This window comes from Macrotis lagotis, chromosome 1 (assembly GCF_037893015.1).
Source record: "Macrotis lagotis isolate mMagLag1 chromosome 1, bilby.v1.9.chrom.fasta, whole genome shotgun sequence".
Taxonomy (NCBI): Eukaryota; Metazoa; Chordata; class Mammalia; order Peramelemorphia; family Peramelidae; genus Macrotis; species Macrotis lagotis.
This window is the reverse complement of record NC_133658.1, coordinates 783,687,584-783,710,575: the sequence shown is the minus strand read 5'-3', so window position 1 is coordinate 783,710,575 and position 22,992 is coordinate 783,687,584. Positions and strand designations below refer to the sequence as shown.

At 37.2% G+C, this 22,992-nt stretch overlaps 1 protein-coding gene across 1 annotated transcript in view; it reads right to left on the bottom strand.

Moving 5' to 3' along the window:
* DDX10 (DEAD-box helicase 10) overlaps nucleotides 1-22,618 on the bottom strand; it is a 325,417-nt gene extending 302,799 nt beyond the window's left edge. Inside the window, exons 1-4 of the mRNA XM_074216635.1 lie at nucleotides 22,358-22,618; nucleotides 6,675-6,735; nucleotides 5,319-5,449; nucleotides 2,146-2,304 (exon numbers count right to left, since the gene is read on the bottom strand). Of these exons, the coding sequence (XP_074072736.1) occupies nucleotides 2,146-2,304; nucleotides 5,319-5,449; nucleotides 6,675-6,735; nucleotides 22,358-22,603 (597 nt within the window). The 5' untranslated portion in view covers nucleotides 22,604-22,618. The remainder of the gene's footprint in view (nucleotides 1-2,145; nucleotides 2,305-5,318; nucleotides 5,450-6,674; nucleotides 6,736-22,357) is intronic.
* Nucleotides 22,619-22,992: the final 374 nt, after the last annotated feature.

The following is a 22,992-nucleotide window of genomic DNA, read 5'->3' as shown; positions in this document are numbered from 1 at the left end:
ACCTATGATTCCAGGGAACAGAGAAGTAATAGATCCAAGATACAAAAAGAGATTTATTATTAGGCTTGATCAAATATTCATAGCAGCCCTGTTTGTGGTGGCAAAGAACTGGAAATCAAGTAAATGACCTTCAACTGGGGAATGGCTTAGCAAATTGTGGGATATGTATGTCATGAAGCACTATTGTTCTATTAGAACCAGGAGGGATGGGAATTCAAGGAAGCCTGGAGGGATTTGCATAACTGATGCTGAGGGGAGATGATCAACCTTGATGGACTCACTCACTCCATCAGAGCAATAATCAGGGACAATTTGGGGCTGTCTGCAAATGGAGAATACCACCTGTATCCAGAGAAAGAACTGTGGAGTTTGAACAAAGACCAAGGACTATTAACTTTAATTTAGGGGAAAAAAAACTGTTATCTTATTGTCTAATCTTGTTATCTCTTATACACTATGTTTCTTCCTTAAGGACATGATTACTCTCTCATCACATTCAATCTGGAAACAATGTAAGACTGGCAAAAATTATTAGATTTGATCAATATGGGCATTTGTTCTGCTTGACTCTGCATATTTATTACAATGGTTTGGTTGATTGCTTTGTTTTATTTTGCAATAGGGAATAAAAAAATAAATGCTCATTAATTGGAAAACATTTCTGCAGAATTATCTCTTGCCTTGTTTGAATAAATCCTAAGTCTCTCAATTACCTAAAGCAGTAGTGTCAAACTCAAATAGAAAAGGATCTAGGGGAAGCTAGGTGGCACAGTGGATAGAGCACCGGCCCTGGAGTCAGGAGTACCTGAGTTCAAATCCAGCCTCAGACACTTAATAATTACCTAGCTGTGTGGCCTTGGGCAAGTCACTTAACCCCATTTGCCTTGCCCAAAAAAAAAAAAAAGGATCTCCATGGGCAGCATATTAACTTAGAAAACTACAAATTAATATTATTTATGTTGTCTTATGTTTTTTATTTAGTTTGTGAAACATCTCCCAATTTCACTTTAATCTGGTTCCAGCTGCAATATATTGTGCTCTAGAGTTTTGAGGCAGCTTGAATTGCCTCCTTTGGCCTAGGGAACACAAGATCTACCTGGTTTTTAACTAGAATCCAGTTTTTAGAAGATCAAGCAGGTAGGTGGGTCAAATCTTGCCCTCCTACTATGTCTATTGGAAGAGTCTAAACACATGAATTACATAACTTCTCTTGATGACCATTGAGGGAGTTCTATGAACTTTTTTGTCCAACACTTATGTGAAAAGGAGATCTGGAGTTTCAAATCTTAGAAATTATCCCCCTTCAAAAAGCATGTCATTTTTCAATGGGTGATTTTGATGAGGAGAAAAAGAATAATAGTTTCTAAATGCCTCTCTTTATACTACTTCTGCATATACACAACCTACAAAAATATAAGATTATAACACATTTTTTATTTATTAGAATATAAGTAAATTCATAACACCATGCACAAAAAACATAGCAAAGTGAACAGATACAAGGAGAGAACTAAAATATCTAGCATCAATTTCTGCAAATCTCTTCTCTTCTTTAACTTTGAGTAATAAATAAAATCTCTTCCCTCAAACTTTTTTTGTTTCACATATCAACCAGTTTGTGACACTGCCAAAAAAAAGTTGCTTTTTTTATTTCTCAATAGACTTGAAATATTCAAGAATGAGGTGGCTAGAAAAGCAATAACAGTATTACATTAATACTATACTTCCTTCTTTATATATGAAGATGACAATACTGATTTACCATTTAATGAAGTATTCCAGCAATAAGAATGAAACTGTATTACTCTCTCTACATATCCCCAAGGGTATACATTTCTGAGAATGCTGACTATCATATCTATCTATGGAAAAGAGCAAAGCTAGCTGATCCACCTAAGCATTAAATTCATGGCTTTTGACCTCCTTAGCACATGCTGTAATCAAATAATCAAACTAGTCAGAAAATCAATATATGATAAATATACATGGACCAAGAGCTACAACACAAGCACATTTACAAAAGTCTCATGAATTCGCATTATATATTTTCTGTGCCTGTTCCATGAAATTCTAATTAGTATATAATCAATCTTATCCTCACATATGGGGAAATAAATAAGGGACAAGAAGTGTAAAAAGACAGACCTTTCCACCAATGATGAGACCAGCTGAAAAGTCATGGTTCTTGCCCACTTTTCGCAGTACCTCAAATGTCTGATATGCCAACTCCCTTGTAGGTGATATTATCAAAACACCAAGGCCATCTGCTGATGTCCACTGGAGACGATATAATGCTTCTAGAACCTAAATACAGACAGTAAACTTAATTTTAAAAAGTAGGGAAAATTTCAATCAACAGAAAAAATATACACATAAATACTAAATGCCCCCAAATATATCATAATATGCTTTATACCAGAGGTAGAATATGCAGATGACACACTATTCAATGTGGCTTATCCAGATTAAATGTAATTTGAAAATTAACAAAAAGAAATAAACAATAAAACATAGACGGGGCAGTTAGGTGGCGTAGTGGATAAAGCACCGGCCTTGGAGTCAGGAGTACCTGGGTTCAAATCCAGTCTGACACTTAAAAATTACCTAGCTGTGTGGCCTTGGGCAAGCCACTTAACCCCATTTGCCTTGCAAAAACCTAAAAAAAAAAAAAAAAAAAACCATAGACAAACTTGTATTTTAAAACAAAGTCAATACATAGCCTACAGGGATCATTGTACATTGATCAATAATCCTTGTTTCAATTAGAGTCTGACATCATTGTCTTAAATCATATTTCACAATAAATTACAAATATTACTTAAAGAAAAAATATCCAAAAAATGGGAAAATTTTCACAAGAGGAAAATTCCAATAAAATAAAGAGGTAATTATAAAAAGAGAAAAAAGGTCATTTCAATTACATAAACTTATCAGGTCTTAAAATCAATACTGCTAGAATACAGTCAAGAATCTGTCAAAGAAGGAAAAGTCATCACATCTAATATCTTTGAGAAATGCCTGACAACAGATATGTAGAAAATAGACACAAACCCCAGTAAATAAATGATCAGGGAGAAAAAAAGTCATTTATAGAAAAAAATGCAAACTTTCAATCACCATATAAAAATGCTCCCTGATTCAATAATAAAAGAAAATGCAAATCAAGAATATTCTAAGGTTTTACCTCACACCAGAAAAGCAGCAATGTTAACTTAGGCTGGAAAACGTAGTGTTAATGAGATTGTGGGATTGTAGGCAAACTACTACAAGAGTTGGTTGAGCTACGGAAATTGGTTGAAATATTCTAAAAAAGCAATAGGAATTAGTTATAAACGTCTAATTCAATTTTTGCTGACTTTTGACCTAAAAATACTGCTGCTGCCACTGCTACTGTTGTGCTACTGCACATTTAAAATGAAGGGGGAAAGGTCCAAATATTTACAAAAGTATTTTTTTGTCAAGAAAACCTGAAAACAAAGTGTTTTTCAACAGGGTAATGATAGAATAAACTGTGGTGTATACAAAATGAATAAAGGGTTATTACAATCAAGAATATGAGTAATTCCATTGGAAGATATATAAATTGTTGCAGAACAAGTAAGGATAATCTAATAACACATACTTGGTCGTGCAAGATTGCAAAGTGGACAGAGAGCTGGACCTGGAGTCAGGAAGGCATGAATTCAAATCCTGCCTCAGAAACTTACTAGATATGGGTCCCTGAGAAAGGCACTTAATCTCTTTCTGCCTCAGTGCACTCATCTTTATAATGAGGATAGCAAATAGAACCTTAACAAGTACAAATAGACAGAAGCTCCCAGGTGTTTTGAAGACAAAATTAAGACATTATAAGTTGTTTAAAGTATTACATAAATGTTAGCTGTAATTATTATATATAACTACAATAACTCCTCCCAAAAAAAATTTATTAAAAAAAGTCTCTGAATTCATTATTTTCAAGAACAACTAGGAATACAGAGAACAGATGATAAAACACATTTCACTTTTTCCCTTTAAAGAAGAGTGCAGATCACGGCAAAAAATTTTGCTAAGACTATATGACAAGATTTTAATTTGGTCCCTCTTTTCTTTTCTTTTCTCTTTCTCAGAAATTTCATCACTTCCTATGAGTTATGAGCTTTGTGATTTCCTAGATCTATATATCTAGTCCTAAGAGAGGCTCCTTCATCACAACTACATATTGGGCAAATTCAGATTTCAAGAAATAAGCTAAAAAAAGTTGATACTTTGCTCACCAATGAACAAAAGATGAAAAGCATTTTTTTAAAAAAAAAAGATATTTCATTTGGCTCAACTTCTAATGAGATCTAAGGTCAAATATACCCTCAGTCTAATACAAAAGGAAATTCTAAAAAGGATTCTAAAACAAAAACACTGAAAAAATCTCAATGAGAATTTGGAAGAATTAATTAAACTTCAGAGCAACTTTAAAGAAGCATTTCAATTTTTAACTCCTACAAAAATACAATCTGAATTATTCTTAGTCATGCAATCAAGATGATCACAGAGCCATCAATTTAGAACCAAAGGTACCTTAGAAGCCATTGAATCCAATTCCTTTATTTTACAAATAAGGAAAATGAGGCAGGATAAGAATAAATAAATTCTTCAGGATTTGAACTCAGCTCCTCCTGCCTACATGTTCAAAACCCTATTCACTATATCATAAGAATCACCAGAGAATGATAGTCACTTCAATATAATTATCAGACCATTCAAAGATTTTTTTTTCTTAAAAACATGTAGAGCTCTCCAACAGATCACAGCACTGTATGTGCTGAAAGCAAATTAAAAAACTTAAAGGTTCTGACCAACCACAGCTGAGGGAGGAGAAAAATTCAAAAAACCCACTATGATCTTTTATTTATATCCTTGGTATATAAATATGGGGGAGGAAGAAGGCAAGAGTGAGGGGGGGAGACTGAGAGGGGAGACTAAGAGAATAGAGAAGATTGACCTTTACTTTAAGAGGTCATCAAAAAAAAATTTGAAAACGTTAAAAAGTTTTCAACAAAGCTGCCTGTAGTCAACCAAGTCATATCCTCTACCTAAACTAAAATGAAGGATCAATGACCAACCTCTCCAAATGACTCAAAATGGAGGACACGGAAAGGGAGAAAGAGGGAGGTGTATATTCCTCAAATAAACACACCTACTCCTACAGAATTACAAATAAACAGAAGTTCCCCCATTTATGATTAAAGAAAACCAAATCATCAACTGATTCTACCTCACATGTTAAACAATACACAATTCTGGTCCATGACCCTAATAAAATCATAACATAAAATACTTACAGGGACAAGAAATGCCAAAGTTTTTCCTGATCCTGTCTTTGCTGCCCCAAGCACATCTTTACCCTGCAAAGCGAGGCCAATGGTCTGCCTCTGTATCTCAGTCACCATCCGATATTGTGCTTCCTGCAAGCCTGAAAGGTTACAGAAAAAAAGTGCTGCTATGTTTTAAGTGAAAACTGTTACAACTTAGAAAAGCACCAAAGGATTTTCTGGAATAAAATGCTGTTAATCAGAGACTCTTCCTGGATTTCCTTTATTATTTCCTAATCCTTTATTGTCTTTCAATCCCTGCACAAAAGAGAATCCTTACCTTTCTTGTGTCATGGACCCCACTGGCAATCTGGCGAAGTGGTTCTCAGAATATTTTTAAATACATACAATAAAAAAGTTAAGATTACAAAGTCAAAGAGGTTGAAATTGCTATAAAAACATTACTTAAAAAAGTCAAAGTCACTGACTCCATATTAAAATACCCTGCTCTAAGAGGAATAAGGAGGAGAAAGCATTAAAATTAGGTCATGAACAAATATAATAACAACAAAAACAATAATAATAATAATAATAACAAAAAGTATATTATTGTTGTTGCTTTTCATAATTAAAGACTGACATCAAATGAATGATGATATGACTTGCACAATATATTTATTACAGTGAGGGAAATGTTGGGAAGACATCCTTCTCACTGCCTTTTCCAGAACCATTTCAGCCCATGGCCTGATCTGAGGGGAAACAGGACTTCTGGCTGTTAGAGTCCTTGGCCTTATAGACGTGATTTCGCTCCCATATCACTGAGGCTCCCCTCAGTGCCAGGCATAACACCAGTATGGTGATTTTTGGCGATATCTTGCTAACGTGTCTTTCTAATGTCTAATTGTCAGCACAGCACACTTTCAATTTCCTGAGTTCAAGTTCTGCCTCTGACATATTCTGGTTGTGTGATCCCAGTCAGCATACAACCTCTCAGTTTTCTGGACTAGAGTGGTCAAAATAAAGGCCTATAATATCCCCCCAGTGAGGCTGAGGCAACTTAAAATGTAATTGGGAAATATTTAATAAATAAAATATAGGTAAGGCTGTCTTTTAAAACTAAATAATTCTAAGTTTTGCAAAGTACATTACACGTTAACTCATTCAATCCTCATAATGCTGTAAGATAAGTGTTATCATTGACCTCATTTTACAGATGAGAAAACTAAAGCACAGAGAGGTAAAGTGATTTATCCAGGGTCACACAACCAGGCAGAATTTGAACTCGGGTCTTTCTAACTCTAGATTTAGTGCTAAACCCACTGAACAACCTAGTAAAATATAAAGAATTCCTTCAATCTGATCAACCTCCAGCAACATACTTACCTTTCAATGTTTTTTTGGACAAGGGGAAATCAGAAAATCGCATAATTTCATTTACATTTATCTGGAAGAAAAAAAATAGTATATAACAACATGAAAAAAAATTGCCATTATCCAGCCTTCCTTCCTTCATGCCCTGTCATTACCACCAAGGATTTCAAAAACGATGCTGGTGAACCTCCTAATTTTCTGACCTCAAAGGTCTCCAATTTCTTTCTTTTTTTTTTTAAGGTTTTTTCCAAGGCAAATGGGGTTAAGTGGCTTGCCCAAGGCCACACTGCTAGGTAATTATTAAGAGTCTGAAGCCAAATTTGAACTCAGGTACTCCTGACTCTAGGGCCAGTGCTCTATCCACTGTACCACCTAGCCACCCGGTCTCCAATTTCAAAACCCACCCTCTTTCCCCATACCCCAGCATGGTCACATTTTAAACCTCATTCTATAGAATTCTTTACTTGCTAAGAATCTAAATCCTTAAGTCCTTTATGACCACAGTCTTTAAATCTATCTCTCTCCAATTTCCTTAACCTACAGTGGAAGCTCAATCTTCTCTATTCTCTCAGTCTCCTCCCTCACTCTTGCCTTCTTCCTCCCCTACCTTCTTTGCCTTTATTTCCAGCCTATGACCACAAGCTATATAATATCTCAAAGCCCCATTCTCAAAATTCTTTAAGTCTACATCCTTGATTCTCTGCCTTGTCCCAGGCTAGAGCAAAGGTACAAATTACAGCTGATTTCATTAACTCTAAATACAGGCTGCATAATCCTAGCAGGGCCTTTGTTGCTGGCATTCAATAAAAAAATCAGTCAGGAATCATCAAACTAACTTCCCACATAATTTACCTGATCTATGACTCCCATAAGACAAAGTAAGGTCCTGGAGGCAAAGTGAATGGAAAGGGTATGCTGATAAAAAAAAAAAAAAAAAGGCAGTGCAGTATAAGGAGAAACAGTAAGGAAGCTAAGACCCTGAGTTTAAATCCTGGCCTTGCCTCTTCCTGTGTAACGAAGGATAATTTCTCTGGGTCTCAGTTTATTCATCTGTAAAATGACAGGCTTGGAATAAATTGTGCCCAGGGTATCTATCTTAGAGCTCCAAATGCAAGGATCTTACAAGTAGTCAGTTATTTTAAATTCAAAGCCTTTTCCTACTTTGCCCAACTTCACTACCCATTAATACTAACAAGGGTTTATAAAGTCAAAGATGCAACAGGAAACTTTTGATGTAGTCAAAAGGACCTCAGCATACCTGTCTTTGCTCTACTCCTGTGGTCCCTCCTACACACCACTATGTAAAAGAGAAGCTGAAGTAGATTTGGAGAAAAGGTGAACACATAAAGACAATTATTCAATTTCACAAGAGTAAACTGTATTTACTAAGAGTATGGTAATCCAAATCACTACAGTAAATTATACTAGCAGCTCAAAATAAGGAATGACAGAAAAAAAAAAGATGCAAAGTCCTTTCTCAAATTCATTGTTTATAAGAGATGGAAGGGAAGAGGGTCAGGGGGGCGGAGCCAAGATGGCGACATGAAGGGATCCAGTCTTAGGAGCTCTCTGATAAAAACTCATAAACTAAGGACTCTAACTAAACTTTCGAGAGACAGAACCCACAAAGGGACCCAGTGAGGCAGTTCTCCTACTCAAAGTAACCTGGAAAAGAGCAGAAAGGCTCTGCTCCCCGGGGTCGGAGGGGCGGCCCGCCAGAGGGGTGGCCGGCCAGAGCCAAAGAACTTCAGCCTCCCAGAGGCAGCCCCAGGGCACTGGGAGACTCAGCTCCCAGAAGCTGGGGAGTCTCCTGAGCTGCACCCCGGGGAGCACTGGCACAAAGTGGGGGAACAGCGGGGGACCTCTGCCAGAGCAAGCATGTGGAGCCCAGCCCTCAGGGCACACAGCCAGCAGCCTGGTCTTTAGGAAGCCTAGACCCAGAAACAGAAGCAGGCAGAGATGGTAAGCAGGAGCCCCCAGGGCATGAGCCCATTGAGCTGAGGGAGGGGAGAGAAGAGAGACTGCAGAGCTCTGTCCTCTGCCCCTGGAACAGGACTCTGGAGCTCTGACCACATTCAGATCCAAGAAGAACTAGTAAAAAATATACAAATACAACAATGTAAATGAAAACTTTAAAATTAAACTCAATGCTAGATAATCATAAAAAAAAGAGCTGGAAGGGAACATTGAGATTTTCTCTAACATCTCTCAAGTGAATTCCCTTCAAGTGGTATCAGACTAGTTCACTTCTCTATAACCTGGGACTGCTGCAATATGATCCTAATTGATCTGCCTGCCTCAATCCTGTCCCCTTTGGGAAATAATGGGGGAAAGAAAGGGAAGAAAAGAAGCTAAGCAGTACTAGAATTCAAACTATATTACTAAGTAAACATCATCAAAAACATTGAAGCAAAGAGAAAAAAGTTGAAGAATAAACCAGAATAAGCATGATAAATCCAGAAGCAATCAAACATAGTAGGGAAAGGGCCTGACAGACCCAGGGACATTAAACTATTGGGGTAAACTATTGGGATTTAAATGATTCAGCAAAAGCTGCTGAGAAAACTGAAAATCAATTTGGCAGAAATTGAGTTTAGAGCTGTTATCTCATACCATACACCACAATAATCTCCAAATGGAAAAATGAACTGAACATAAAAGGTCATTATTATAGACAAATTAGAGAAGGGAAGGAGATACCTTTCATAATTTTGAATAGAGAAGTTCTTGATCAAACAAGAAAGAGGAAAATTATAAAAGATAAAATAGGTAGCTTTGATCACCTAAAAAAAAGACAAAGAAAAGTTTTTGCACAAATTCAATCCATTTAGAATTTAAAAGGAGTTAAATGAAAAAAATCTTGCAGTATATTTCTCTGATAATGGTCTGATATTTAATATATAAAAACAAGAGTCATTTCCCAAGAGATAAATAATCAAAATCTATGAAACAGGCGGTCTTCAAAACATGTACAAGCTACCAACAATCAAATGAAAAAATGCTTCAAGTCACTAAAAATAAGAGAAATCTAATTAAAATAACTCTACCTTCTACCAATCAGACTGACAAAGAAGAGCAAAAAGGAATATATGGCAATTATTGGAAAGGTTTTAGGAGGGCAAATACTCTAATGTCCTTCTCTTTCTCTGATAAAATTGTGTCCAACTATGTCTAAAAAAGTCATTAATTATGCAAACCTTTTGTTCCAGCAATAACACTACCATATGAATATACCTCAAAAAGACCAGAGAGGAAAATTATTTATATATAGAAAAATATTTAAGGTCACACTTTTCTGTTACAACAAAGAACTGGAAAACAAAGTGGGTGCCTATCAACTGTAGAATGACCAAACAAATTATGGTACATGGATATAATGGAATAGAATTGTCCTGTAAGAAATAAAAAGATGGGGGTGGCTAGGTGGTGCAGTGGAAAGAGCACCAGCCCTGGAGTCAGGAGTACCTGAGTTCAAATCTGGGCTCAGACACTTAATAATTACCTAGCTGTGTGGCCTTGGGCAGGCCACTTAACCCCACTTACCTTGACAAAAAAAAAAATAATAAAAACCTAAAAAATAAAAAGGAAACAAAAAGATGATAGATTTAGAGAAATCTGCAAAGAATCTTATGAATGAATGAGCAGAGTAAAATGAGCAAAACCAAAACAATAACTTATTCATTGACTACAACAGGGAAAAGAAAAACAAAACTGTTAAAGATTTAAGAGCACTAACTGATGCACTGACCAATCACAACTTTGGAAAATTGATGATGAAGCTTGCTTCCCACCTTTTCATAGGTTTTGGACCAGAACTGCAAAAAGGGACATATGAGGAACATGAATTTGTTTTGTATGACTATAACGAGAAAGGTTCTATTTAGTGAAGGTAGAGTTGTAGAGGAAAGTGAATAACCAGGGAAAGGGATTCAAAAAAAAGGAAAAGATAAAAGAATCCATGAAATCTTAAAAAAAATACACTGAAACAAAAAGAAGGAAATATATAACACTTCACCCAGATAAGCAATGCATTGTTAGTACTATCTTGTCAAATTTATTTTACATCTATAGTTAACTATTTTATTTTACATCTATAGTTAACTATCTACACACCGAGTTTCCATTCAAAATATTAACAAGCTATTCATAATAAAATTCATTCAAATTTCCTGGTTCTTTGTATATGGAATTGTTCATATTTATTATGTTCTTCATTTAAATTTTAAAAAAAGAAAAAGAAAATTGTAAAACAATCCTGGAAAGGAAGACTGAAGTCAGACTTCAAATAGGGAGTTTGCATTTTCCAGAAGGATTTGTTTGCCAAGATGTATGAAAATTAGTCAATCTTCTTTGCTACAAACCCTATTAAGATAGTGCTGACTGGCTAATGCAAAATGTATATTTAAATGCCCCAAATGGGGGGGGGGGGGGGTTGCAAGGCAATGGGGTTAAGTGGCTTGTCCAAGGCCACACAGCTAGGTAATTATTAAGTATCTGAGGCCGGATTTGAACTCAGTTACTCCTGACTCCAGGGCAGGTGCTCTATCTACTGCGCCACCTAGCCAACCACCCCCCAAATTGTCTTAAGGCAGATTTCAGTTTGCACTTCTAAACCAAATTCTCCTCTAAAGGTGGTTAGCTTCAAGAACATATGAAATGTAAGTAAGACTGACTAATCAAAACAGTCATTGAAAGATGTTCATCCTAAAACTTTGAAGAAGCTATGCATGATGTATAAAAAGTTCTGAATCTCTCCAATATTAACAATAAAGTTACTTAAACATTCTTTCATATGTCAAGTCAAGATATTCTTTAAGTAAAAATCTAAACTCCTACCTTCTTCAGGAGTAAAATATATCCATACACACACAAATACACACTAGTTTCTATTGTTTTCCCATATGTAAAATGAACATTAAAACAAAGTTCTTCCTGCCCTTTGAAGCTCTAAAAAATTTTATGGTTCTAAACAAATCTGTATTCTATATTCTTTAAGCAGTTCCACATTTTAATTTTTATTATTTCATTTGTTTCATTTCTTTGCGTTCCTACATTCATTCCCAGATGCTGTCTCCTCAAAAAGAAAACTTCAAGGGTAGTCTTTTTTCCTCAAAATATTTGTGCCCAAAAAAAAAATTCTCCTCCAACTAATTTCTATCTCACCTTCTTCCTATGTGTTTCCCACAAGATGCTCCAGTGAGTTCAATTTATCTTTAAAAATTTATCTTTAAAAAGTTGGCACAGGGGGCAGCTAGGTGGCGCAGTGGATAGAGCACCGGCCTGGAGTCAGGAGTACCTGGCTTCAAATCTGACCTCAGACACTTAATAATTACCTAGCCCTGTGGCCTTGGGCAAGCCACTTAACCTCATTTGCCTTGCAAAAACCTAAAAAAAAAAAAAAAAAAAAAGGTGGCACAGAAAGAAATCAAAATCACATTAGTGATCTATGGATCTTTAATTTAAAATAATGTCAATATATTGAAATGAGAGTGGCATTCACTCCACAAGAAATTTTCATTTTGTAAATTACAATAAGAAATATCCAATTTATGCTCCCTTAAAAATAAACGGAAATCAGTTGATTAACACGTATTTTGTTACAACAAACTATTTATAGTTTTAAACAAATGTTGAAAATTTACCAAATAAGGAAGTTCTGTAATTCTAGATTTGTATCATTTTGCATTTACCAAGGCAGAATTAGCTTGGAAATGTAAAGCAAGACATCTTTCCTATTCTTTGGACAGACAATAAGTAATTATTTCATTTGCCCTTAAACTTTAGATCTATCAAATATTCACTGCTAATGCTTTTCAGTAACATAAACCCAATTTTCTGCATCTATTATAAGTTCTGGGAAAGCAGAATTATTTTAATACAGATGTTGAAGGTAAAGGATGCTGCAGGAAAAAGTTACAGTTGTTGGATTTATTGTTACCTCTCCAGGCTTTGCATAGATGATGTATATTTCATTTTTACCATTTTCATGTCATCTTATTCAAGATTCTCATTGTAACCCAGAGAGGATTTCTCTCTGCTTTTACATAACACAAGTACAACACACTAGACACTCGGCTAATCCTACAATTCATTCCAGGGAACAAATTTTGGGGGAAAAGGAAAATGGGTCCAAGGGCAAGAAAAGAATTTCTCAGTGTTGTATTCAAAAATTATCCCAGCTACCAGAATATTAAAATGACTTGTTGGGGCAGCTAGGTAGCATAGTAGGGCACTGGCCCTAGTGTCAGGAGGACCAGAGTTCAAAGATGACCTCAGACAATAATTACTTTGCTGTGTGACCTGGGGCAATTCACTTACTCCATTTACTTGAAAAAAAAAAACCAAACAAAAAATGTGGTTATTAGACTACTGCCTTTTGTGATTATCAGCAAATATTCACTTTCCCAGGGGATATTCCTTTTTCCTAACTAAAGGAGCCAGAGTAGAGCCTATCTCTCAAATACCAAGAAAAATAGTACAAATAGGCAAATACACATTGCCTCTCCTCCCCAAGTATGTCAGCTTCCAGCAGAAATAACAGAGTTCTTTCAAGAAAGCAGATGCACACTAAAATTGTTCAACTACTGTAATGTCAACCATGACCTTTGCATATAATAGTTTTTTTTTTTAAGAAGCCAAACATCGAGAAAAGGAAAACTAAATTCTCAGTACCAGTTTTCAAACTGAATTGCAATGGACTTGTGGAAACCAAAAAAATAGATGCCTTAGTTCCCTATAGTAAGATTATTACTTTCTCTTTCCTATACTCCTCCCTGCAACTTTTTTGTGAGAAAAGCCATAAGAGTTAAAGGACACAGATAAGTCTAGGACAAAAATCTTGTGGTGGCTTTCCTCATAAAACTATGAATCTGTGAAAATAATGAATCTATAATCAAAGATTATAGATACTTCAAGCTTACTTATTCCTATATAGATATTAAGCTTTAAGGCTCATCCTAACCACTACTAATGTCCTCTCACTATTCTCTTCTCCTCCTACCAATACCATCATCATTCAATTTACATACTGTACTTTCTCTTCTTCACTTACTAATCCTTCACTTTAATTCCTCCCATTTCTCCACTTTAAGTGCTTACATAATATAAAAAAGGAAAAAATCATACTCCAAATAGTCAAACATGAAAAATCATATGCATTTCAACTCCTAAACTTCCTATGTGTGGTTTTAAAAAAAACACTAACACCTCATCCATTCTGAGCTCTCCATTCCCATACCTACATCTGAAAGAAAGACCATCTCATTCCATTGATTAACAATCAACAATCAATATGCATTAAGACTCCTGTGCCACATATTGCTGAGAACTGAAGATCCAAAGACAAAAATGAAGAAGCCCACAGACTATTAGGGAAATAACATATATACACAAGTAAATAGAAAATCTACATAAAGTACTAGGGAGAAGGGAAGATATCTAGCAACTAGGAAGATCAGGAAAGAGGCCCGATGTCAGAAGTGGCTTTTGACCTGAGCTTTAAAGGAAGCTGGATTGTAAGTGGAAAAGGAAAAAAGAAGTACCTCCAGGTGAGAGACTGGGAGAAGGGAAAGGACGCAGGAACAGAGTATATCCTATGCTAAGCCTGGAATGCTCTCTTCCTCAAGTCTAGCCTCTTAAAACCACCAGTTTCCTGCAAGGCTCAGTTCAAGTGCCACTTTCAAATTGAAAAATTGTTTACCCCTCACGAAATTACCTTTTTCATTTAATTATTTATGCATATATTTTATGTTTATACTTACATTATGCATATATATTTATATACATTGCCTCCTCCAATAGAAATTAAATTCTTTTTCTATTTCATATTTTCCTTTGTACTCCTAACACCTGGCTAGAGCATAGAAGACTTCTAAGTCTGCTGACTGACTAAAAGGAGAGAAGAGATGGAATTTCATGTATGAAGAATAGCAAGTAGGAAAGTTTCAATGGAACACAGAGCATAGGGAGAAATGTGTATAGAATAAGCCTAAAAAGTAGGTTGTAAGAATAAAGAATTTTTTTTAAATAGTATAAGTTTTCAGGTTATCCAAAAGGAAGCCGGGAACCACTGAAGCTCTCTGAGCAAAAGAGTGATATAGTAAGAACTGTACTTTAGGAATATCTCTTTGGTAGCGGTGTAGAAGATGGTTTGGAAAGAAGGGTCTTGAGACGGTCAAATCAAAGAGCTATTTTAATACTATAGTAAAGGCATGATAGGGGCCTGAACAAGAGAAGAATCATATCCGAAAGAAAGAAAGAAAGAAAGAAAGAAAGAAAGAAAGAAAGAAAGAAAGAAAGGGGTAGTTGCAAGAAAGGCTTGTGGTGGTAACATTGTCAAAATTTGGTAACTAATTGGCTGTTTTAGATGAGGGAGATTGATGAGTTGAGGTTGATTTAAAGGTTGTGAACCAAAATTCCCAGAAGAATAATAGTTCCCTCAAGAGAAAGTTTAAAAGAAGGATTTAGAGAGTGGCTAGGTGGCGCAGGAGATAAGAGCACCGGCCCTGGAGTCAGGAGTACCTGAGTTCAACTCCAGCCTCAGACACTTAATAATTACCTAGCTGTGTGGCCTTGGGCAAGCCACTTAAACCGATTGCCTTGCAAAAACTAAAGGATTTTAGGGCAGAGCCAAAATGGCAGAGTGGAGGCAGGAGCTCCCAGTCTCTCCCCTAAACCACTCCAAATACCCTAAATAATGATTCTAATCAAATTCTAGCATGGCAGAACCCATAAAAAGACCGAGCAAAACAATTTTCCAGCCCAAGTTGTTACACCAGGATTAGAAAGGGCCCACAGCCAGGCTGGCTCCAGCCATCCAGGAATGAGGGGTGCCTAGGTCCATAAAAGCAGTGGGTGTTTCCAGACCTCTCAGCCCAGAGATTGCCAAGGACCACTGGGAAGTTCAGCAAGAAACTGCCTCACCTGAGTGAGGGAGAGCCCAGTCCAACACAGGTCTCAACACAGTCCCAGCCCCAGGAACCAGGAGCTGCTTCCAGAGCACTCAGCGCAAGGAAAGTAAGGGATCAAGGAAGATAGCTGAGGTCTCTCTGATACCCCTGAGGCAGAAGTGTTGATTTGCCCATACTCAGATCCAGGTCACAGTCTGGGGCCCCACTCTCAGGAAAAGCTTTACTACCACAACAGAGCAGGAATTCTCACAGCTCCAGGGTAAAGGGGAGTGCTTGTGGTCATCCATAGACTAGAGTACAGGTCAGGAGAGCAGCCAGAGTCTCTCATAAGACCTTGGAATTGAGGTCCCTTGGGTATCCTTGAAAACAGCTGCAAAAACCCTCAAAAGCTTGGGACAGTGCATCCTCCACCCTGGAAGCAGAGCCCCACCTTCACAAAGAGTTGGGGAAATGAGCAAACAACAGAAGAAAAAAATTCAACCTTAGACAATTAGTTTGGTCCTATGGAGGATTAAAATACATACTCAAAAGATGACGAAGTCAAAGTTTCTATATCCAAAGTCTCTAAAAACATATATAAATTGGTTTCAAGCTATAGAAAAGCCCAAAAAAGATCTTGAAAATCGAGTAAGGGAGGCAGAGGAAAAATTGGGAGGAGAAATGAGACATGCAAGAAAAACATGAAAACCATGTCAGCAACTTGGTGAAGGAATTACAAAAAATATACTGAAGAAAATAACATCTTAAAAACCAATTTGGGTCAAATGGGAAAAAGCAGTCAAAAAAAAACAATGAGGAGAAGAATGCCTTAAAAAGTAGAACTGAACAGATAGAAAAGAATACAAAAGCTCTCTGAAGAAAATAATTCCTTTAAATGTAGAATGAAGCTAAGAGAAGCTAATGAATTTGTGAGAAATCAAGAAAACAATAAAACAAAACCAAAAGAATGAAAAACTAGAAGAAAATGTGAAATATCTCACTGGAAAAATAAATGACCTGAAAAACAGATCCCAGAGAGATAATATAAAAATTACTGGGCTACCTGAAAACCAGGAAAAGAGCTAGACATCATATTTCAAGAAATAATCCAGCAAAATTGCCCTGATATCCTAGCAGAAGATGAAATAGAAATTGAAAGAATCTACTGATCACCTCCTGAAAAGAGATTCCAAAATGAAAACTGTCAGAAATATTACAGACAAATTTTGAAACTCCCAAGTCAAGGAAAACTATTACAAGCAGCCAGAAAGAAACTATTCAAATATCAGAGAGCTATAGTCAAGATAACACAAGATTCATCAGCTTCTACATTAAGGGCTCAGAATACTTGGAATATGATATCCAGGAAGGCAAAAGAGGTTGGATTACAACCAAGAAACAAAAGCCAGCAAAATTGAATAAATATACTCTTTCAGGGGAAAGATGAACTTTCAAACTTTCCTGACAAAACAAGAGCAGAACAGAAAGTTTGAACTTCAAGTACAGGACTCAGGTGAAACATAGGGGGGAAAAAACGCTACTTTGAGGGGCGTAAGGATGTTGAACTGTTTGCATTCCTGCATGGAAACATGATACTGCTTATCATATAAGTCATATGAATCTTCTCATTTATTAGGGCAGTTAGAGGGAGAATATATATATATATATATGTGTATATATATATATATATATATATATATACACAAGGCACAGAAGGGAGTTAAATTTGAAGGTAGAATATATTAAAAAAGATGGAGTTAATGGACTTAAAAGGAATGCACTGAGAGATAGGGAAAGGAAAGGTAGAATGGGGTAAGTTATTTCACATAAAGAAGGCAAGATAAAGCTTCTGCAATGGAGTGAAAGAGGGGGAGTGAGTCTTTACTCTCATCAGAAGTGATTTAGAGAGGAAATAATCTATCTTACCCTAGAGGAAAATAGGAGAGGAAACAAAGGGGAAGGGGGAGAGAGGGTGTAAGTGATGATAGAGAGGGAAGATCCTGGGAGAGGGTAGTCAGATCCCAACACACTTTTGAGGAGGGACAGGGTGAAAGAAGAGAGAGAGAATAGAATAAATGGAGGTGGATGAATAGGATGGAGGAAAATACAACTAGCAATAACAACTGTGGGGAAAAAAACATTGAAACAATTTCTCTGATGGACTTATGATAAAGAATGCAATCCATCCCAAAGAAAAACTTGATGATATGTGAATGAAGACTGAAGCACTCTCCCCCCCCAACTTTATTTTTCTTGAGGTTTTCTTTCTTTATGAGGAGGGGGGAGGGAGATTATGTTTACTTTTACAATAGGATTTTTGTAGTAATGCGTTTCTTGGTCATACATTTTTAACCTACACCAAGTAAGGGGCTTGGTCAATGGGGAGAGTGGGGTGGGAGGAAGGGAGAGAATCTGGAACACAAAGTTTTGGAAGTAAATGCTAAGGTTTGCTTTTACATGTAAATGGGATTAAAAAATGTAAAAATTGGAGTGGCTAGGTGGCACAGTGGATAAAGAACTGGCCCTGGAATCAGGAGTACCTGAGTTCAAATCCAACCTCAGACACTTAATTACCTAGCTGTGTGGCCTTGGGCAAGCCACTTAACCCCATTTGCCTTACAAAATCCTAAAAAAAAAAATTTTAAATAAATTTTTTAAAAGTTATTCTGTAAGTATGCATACACAGATACATATATGTACATATAGACTATAGGTATATTATATACATATGTATATATTGACATATGTGTGTCTGTATAAAAATAAAGGCTACTCCAACAAAATACAGGAAAAATAAAAGAAAGATTTAGGAGAAAGATTAAGACTTCTATTTTGTTTTGATTTTTTAATTATTAATCTGGGATGATGTCTATGGGACAACCAATTCAAAATGCCCAACAGGCAGATAGTGATGCAAAACTGAAGCTCAGGAGAAAAGCAAGTACAAGTTAAATAAATATGGGAATTTTCTACACAGAAATGATCACTGGAAGCCAAATGGAGATAAGATTATCAAAAGAAAGTATAAAGAAGGCAAGCATGTAGATAGATGAACAGCAAAGAAAATGGAGTAATCATTAGACAGATAAGAAACAATAATCAACAAATAATTATTAAAAATCTATATGTGGGGTGGATGAAGCACCGGCCCTGGAGTCAGGAGTACCTGGGTTCAAATCCAACCTCAGACACTTAATAATTACCTAGCTGTGTGGCCCTGGGCAAGCCACTTAACTCCATTTGCCTTGCAAAAACCTAAAAAAAAAAATCTATATTGCAAAGTACTGCTAGACACTGGAGATACAAGACAAAAGTGAAACAGCCTATATTCAAATGTGGGAAATAATAGGCATGTATCAGTATATTATATGCATTTATATGCGTATATGTAGGCATGAATGTATAGACATATATACGTATATATGTATATACACATATATACATAGAATATATACAAAAAGAATGAAAGATGATTTTGAAACTTTCCCCAACCCCTATAATTTCTAGTATCTTCTCTCTATTTCCTATTTTACTCAAATTAGGCTGCTTTGAATATATTTGCTTGTTGCTTCCCCCATTAGATTGTAAGCTTCTTAAAGGACAGGGATTGTCTTTTGCCTTTTTTTGGATTCCTAGTACTTAGGCAGCTAGGTGGCACATTAGATTGAGTACTGGCCTTAGAGTCAGGAGGATGGGAGTTCAAATCCAGACTCAAACTAACACTAGCTATGTGACCTTGGGCAAGCCATTTAACTCTGCCTCTTCTCCAAGGCATCTGCAGTTGTTCTGATTCATATCTGGTCACTGTATCCAGATGGTTCTGGAAGAGAAAGTGAAGCTGGTGACTTAACACAGCACCCCCACACTCAAATCAAATTCATGTGCTTGTCATGGTAGCACCCCTGATGTCATGGTCTTCTTTGAGAACAAAGAACAAATAACATCATCCCTAGTACTTAGCACATAGTATCTGGCATATAGTGTGTTTAATAAAATGCTGATTAACTGAATGATTTAAAATGCATAAAACTGTTGAGCATCAAATAAGATAGCATGTGCAGGGCTCTACAAACCTTATATCACTATATAAATATTAGCAATATAGAGGCAACTAGGTGGTATAGTGGATAATTCCTGACTTGGGAATCAGGAAGATCTGAATTCTGATTTGACTTCAAGCAATGCCTTACCATCTGAGTGACCCTAGGCAAGCCACTTAACCTCTGGTTACCTCAATTTCTTCAACTGTAAAAAAGGCTCTACCTCCAAGGGTAAGGATAAAATGAGAATTTGTAAATATCACAGTGTCTTACATTTAAAAGGTACTTACTAAATACCTGTTAATTTTTTGACTAAGATAGATGATGATGTTTGTCCTCCATTCTTGAAGAAAACTATGACATCAGGGGAGATGATGACAAAACAAGCACATGAACTGAATATGAGTGAGAGGGCACTTTGCTAAGTCACCAGACTCATTTTTTCCTCCAGTGTCATCTGGGTCCAATGGACAGATATGAATAAAGATGACTGGAGAGGGTGCTGAATGAGAGGCAATCAGGGTTAAGTGACTTGCCCAAGGTCACAAAGCTGGTAGGTAGCAAATCTCTGAGGCTGAATTCAAACTCAGGTCCACCTTGACTCCAAGACCAGTGTTCCATCTACTGCATCACCAATAGACTATAACATAAGGAAGAATCAGAAGTAATGATTCAATAAATGTTCAATAAACTAAAAAATATAAAGAATTTAGAAAAGGACTCAGAAAATAAGTAGGAAAGCTGGAAAGCAGTATGCCCAAAGTTAGGTTTTGGTTAACACTTTATACCATATTCTAAATGAAGATGTAACTTCAATATTAAAGTCATAATACTAAAATATTAAAAGAGAAACATATTTTCTCACAGCTATGAATAAAAGATGCTTTCTTAACAAAACAAGGGATTAAAAAATTACTAAATTAAAAATTAATAAAAAAAATTACTAAAGATAAAATAGATCACTTTGATTACTATCAGAGAAAACCTTCTTTAAAAACTTAAAGCATGTAGGATAAGAAAATTATTCCTTACTAGAGGTGAAAGGATGTGAACAAACTTCTCAAAGGAATAATTGCAAACTATTAACAACATGAAAGAATGCTCCACATTACTAATAAGAGAAATGTGAATCAAAACAACACTAGACTGGGCAGTTAGGTGGCGTGGTGGATAGAGCATGGGCCCTGGAGTTGGGTTGGGAAGACCTGGATTCAAATGCGGCCTCAGGCACTTGATTACCTAACTGTGAGACCTTGGGCAAGCCACTTAACCTCATTGCCTTAAATAAAATTTTTTAAAAAACACTAGGGTTTTACTTTACACCTTGCAAATTAGCAAAGGTGTCAAAAAATGGGAATAGTTGGAAGATTTATGGGAAGAAAGGCAAACTAGTGCATTGTTGGTGGAGTAGTGAATTTGTACAACCATTTAGAAAAGCAATTTCAGCCAGAGATTCTACTACTAAGCTTATACCACAAGAGGTCAGTGATAAGAAGAAAGACCTCATAGTTACCAAATTATTTATAGAATTACTTTTTGTGAAAAGCAAGAATTGGAAACAAAGAAGTCTATCGAATGGGAAATAGTTAAACAAATTGTAATACATGAATGCAACAGAATATTACTCAACTGTAAAAAATGATAAATACAGAGGCATGGAAAGATCCGTATTAACAGATGCAGAAATAAAATAACAGATGCTGAAATAAAGCAAAGAAAATTATTCACAATGACTACAAAGTGAATGCTGCAAAATTTTAATAATCATTTGATCAAGATAGGCAAAATTTAACTTCAATCAGTGACAAAGATTAGAGATGGGCATAAATAAAGGCACTCGAAAGGCTACTGGCAGATAGAACAATGTAGCAGAAAGAACACAGATCCTATATAGATCTATGGTACTTGTATAGCTAACTGAAAGAAGTTACTTCTCTTAACTTCACAATTTTAATACAACAGTTTGGGAACTGTTGCAAAATAGGGTCGCTTAAAGAAAACATGTGTCAATCTGGAAATAAATTTTCCCCTAATACCAAGACCATTTCTATACGTTAAATTCTTTTTAAAATTAACTGGAGAATCTATCAATACTCTTCAAGATTCCTATTTTACTTCTAGGTGCCTCAACGGCTTCCTATCCCTCTCAACTTGTAACTACACATTCTTTCCAGCGTCCCTAACTTCTGCTACTGTATTGGCTCCATAATAGGATCTTCTACCTCGTCTACTCTCTCCATGCCAGTCCTAGCTCACCTGAGCCTCCCCCTTTGGCCGCCAAGGACAAGTAGACTTGCCCAACTCTGTAAACCGCAGCTCTAGACCCCAACCAAGCCAGACCCCTTTCTTGACACCACAACTCCGTTTCTTCCCCTCCCTAGTTTATCTCCAAGCTCTGGCCCTGCCTCTCCAGTCCTCTTAAACACACCTCAGTTCCATCCTCTACTTCTTATGAGGATCACTGGCTAGATAGCTAATTTACTTTATTCTCCCCCCAATGGGATGTCACTTGAAGGCACTTCCTAAGTTTTAAATGATGAATAAATACTTTATGACTCTAAAAAAGCATAATTCTCCAGGACATCTTCTCAGAGACCCACGAGCGCATAGCCAAGACTCGTGCCCGGGGTGGCTGCCCGATGCCAGGGGCCGGCCCCGGGAAGGCAGCAAACGCGGGGGAAGCTCAAGAAGCACCTCCGGCCCCCCGGGGTCCCCCAGCTCGGCGGCTCCGGGACACCCTGGCCCCGCTCCGGGCTCCAGTGCTCACCTTCCCGTACTCCGTGGTCAGGCGGCCGATGGCCTCCCGCTCCACCTGCCACTCGGGCTTCTTGAGCTGCTTCCTCAGCTCCTTCATCTTTTTCTGTCTGCGGACGTGCTTCTTCTTCCATCGCTCGAAATTGAGCACCGGGTCGGTGCGCGCTCCGGCCGCCTCGGCGCTCCGGGCCCGAGATTTCTCGTGCCCCTGACTCGCGGCCCCCCGGTCGCCCCGGCTGCTGGAAGCCGGCTTGCCCATAGCGGCGGCGGCGGCGGCAGAGCTCCCTCTCACCGGGCCGGACAGCTCAGCCTCACAGGAGCAGCGTGGGGCAAGGGCCGCCCCTGCGCATGCGCACCCCGACCAGCCGCTCCTTCCGCGTTTCGAAAGCCGGGCACGTACAGATGACGACACCGGAAAGTAGGAAAGCGATTGGTGCTTTCGGTTCTCCTGCAGCAGGAAGAAGAGAGTAGAAGACACGGAAGAGGCGGGTCTTAAAGCCTGTGTAAGGGCCTTTTAAATTCACGCATGCGCAAAGAGCTGCTTTGGGTAGGAAAATTGGTAATTGGGTAGGAGTTCACTATAGATGATAGAGACATAAATATAAATATTTTTTTTAGTTTTTGCAAGGCAATGGGGGTTAAATGGCT